The sequence below is a fragment of the Parus major genome, unplaced genomic scaffold (genome assembly GCF_001522545.3).
Source record: "Parus major isolate Abel unplaced genomic scaffold, Parus_major1.1 Scaffold341, whole genome shotgun sequence".
Classification (NCBI taxonomy): domain Eukaryota; kingdom Metazoa; phylum Chordata; class Aves; order Passeriformes; family Paridae; genus Parus; species Parus major.
This window is the reverse complement of record NW_015379283.1, coordinates 82,356-84,115: the sequence shown is the minus strand read 5'-3', so window position 1 is coordinate 84,115 and position 1,760 is coordinate 82,356. Positions and strand designations below refer to the sequence as shown.

Genomic DNA, 1,760 nt, shown 5'->3' with positions numbered 1-1,760 from the left:
GGGGGGAATTCTGGGGGACACTGGGGGGGCAGGGGGACACAGGGGTCACAGGGACCTTGGCAGGGGGGCGAACACAGGGGAACAGGGGCCAGGAGATACTGGGAGGTGAGAGAGGCTGGGGGGTCACGGTGAGACTGGGGGTCAGCAGGGGGTCAGGGTGAGTCTGGGGGGTCAGGGTGAGACTGGGGGGTCAGCACAGCATCACCAGTCCGGGCTGTGTCACCTGGAGCAGCCGTGTCCCCCTGTGCTGTGTCGCTACCGCTGAAGGTTGGGCCCCAAAGCAGCAGCAGGAGAAGAGTCCAAAGGTGCTCGGCAATTCCCCGAGCTCCAGAACATCCAACTGCGCCCTGAGTCCCAACATCCCGAGGGATCCTGCCAGGAGGAGTGGGAGGAGACCCAGAGCGTCAGAACTCCCAGAACGGCAGAGCAGCAGGATCCTGGAGCAGCTGGATCCCTGGAGCAGCTGGATCCCTGGAGCAGCAGGAGCCCTGGGGGCAGCAGGAGCCCTGGGGGCAGCTGGAGCCCTGGGGGCAGCAGGAGCCCTGGGGGCAGCAGGAGCCCTGGGGGCAGCAGGAGCCCTGGGGCAGGACACGTCAGGGGGGGTTTTGTCGCCTCCCAGGAAGCCTCGGGAGAAGCCAGGGGAGCCCTGAGGGGGTCCCTGTCCCCATCGCCATCCCACAGCTCCAGCTGGTGCCAGCACGGTCAGGGGCCGGTCAGTGGCCGGGGGGTGAAGGCCCTGCCGTGGCTTTAGGGCAAAGGAGGGGGGACTGGGGGCAGAAATTCCTCACCGTGAGGGCGAGGAGAGGCCGGGATGAGCCTCCAAAGCTGCTTTGTTCAAACCGTGATCAAACACGAGACAGCGACGTTTGGGAGAAAACTTCCTAAATTCCACATTGGCAGCACCTCCCTGCCCGCATTCCTCTCCCCATTTCCCCACATTCCCACCATTGCTCTCCCTGTGTTCCCACATTTTTCTCCCTTTCTCTCTCCCATTCCCCTCCACTGTCCCCCATTTCTCTGTTAATTTCCCCCGTTTTCCCCCATTTCTCTTTTGATTTTCCCCATCCTCCTTCATTTCCCTACCCATTCCCCCACAGGAGCCGCCGCCATCTTGGCCGTCATTGATGACATATTTCCGGCGCCCGTGACATTCTTCCGACGCCACTTCCGGTTCCGTCGCGGCTGTGGCAGAGCGAAGAGGGCCCGGGAGGTACCGGGGGGGCCCAGGGTGCTCGAGAGGGGTTTTGAGGGTCCCGAAAGGGCTTGGGAGGCACCCACGAGGGACCGGGAAGGGGTTCCGGTGGTGCCGGGGAGGAACCGGGGCGGGCCCGTAGGGGGTTCTGAGGTCGGGGGCACAGGGGGATGGAACCGGGAGGCTCTTCCCTCTTTAACTCTCTCCGTTACCGCCCCTCTCCTCTCCCCTTTTTCTTTTTTTATCCCTCTTCCCCTTCTCTACCCCTTCTCCCTCCTCCCCCCTTGCCTTTTCCTTCCCTTTTTTCCCCTTTCCCTCCTTTTCCCGTACCTGGTTTCTCAGCCATGATCGAGGTTGTCTGTAATGACCGTCTGGGGAAGAAGGTCAGGGTGAAATGCAAGTATCCGGATTTGGGGGTTCGGGGGGGTTCTGGGGGGGTTCTGGGGGGGTCCCTCCCCGTGCCTCCTTTCCTTGACGGCTCTGCAGCCCCGAGGACTCCATCCGGGACCTGAAGAAGCTGATCGCAGCCCAGACCGGCACCCGCTGGGACAAGATCGTGCTCAAAAAA

General features: G+C 62.8%; 3 protein-coding genes across 3 annotated transcripts in view; 2 read left to right on the top strand and 1 right to left on the bottom strand.

Annotated features, from left to right (window-relative positions):
• The window catches only part of LOC107198833 (adhesion G protein-coupled receptor L2), a 22,504-nt gene extending 22,395 nt beyond the window's left edge, over positions 1-109 (top strand). The window contains exon 22 of the mRNA XM_033511547.1: positions 64-109. Within this exon, the coding sequence (XP_033367438.1) occupies positions 64-109 (46 nt within the window). The remainder of the gene's footprint in view (positions 1-63) is intronic.
• A 14-nt stretch (positions 110-123) lies between these two features.
• XAB2 (XPA binding protein 2) overlaps positions 124-1,760 on the bottom strand; it is a 25,747-nt gene continuing 24,110 nt past the window's right edge. Inside the window, exons 19-21 of the mRNA XM_033511546.1 lie at positions 901-906; positions 591-690; positions 124-134 (exon numbers count right to left, since the gene is read on the bottom strand). Of these exons, the coding sequence (XP_033367437.1) occupies positions 124-134; positions 591-690; positions 901-906 (117 nt within the window). The remainder of the gene's footprint in view (positions 135-590; positions 691-900; positions 907-1,760) is intronic.
• UBL5 (ubiquitin like 5) overlaps positions 1,109-1,760 on the top strand; it is a 1,537-nt gene continuing 885 nt past the window's right edge. The window contains exons 1-3 of the mRNA XM_015616067.3: positions 1,109-1,210; positions 1,535-1,592; positions 1,679-1,760. The exon at positions 1,679-1,760 is cut by the window's right edge and continues 1 nt beyond it. Coding sequence (XP_015471553.1) covers positions 1,537-1,592; positions 1,679-1,760 — 138 coding nt within the window. The 5' untranslated portion in view covers positions 1,109-1,210; positions 1,535-1,536. The remainder of the gene's footprint in view (positions 1,211-1,534; positions 1,593-1,678) is intronic.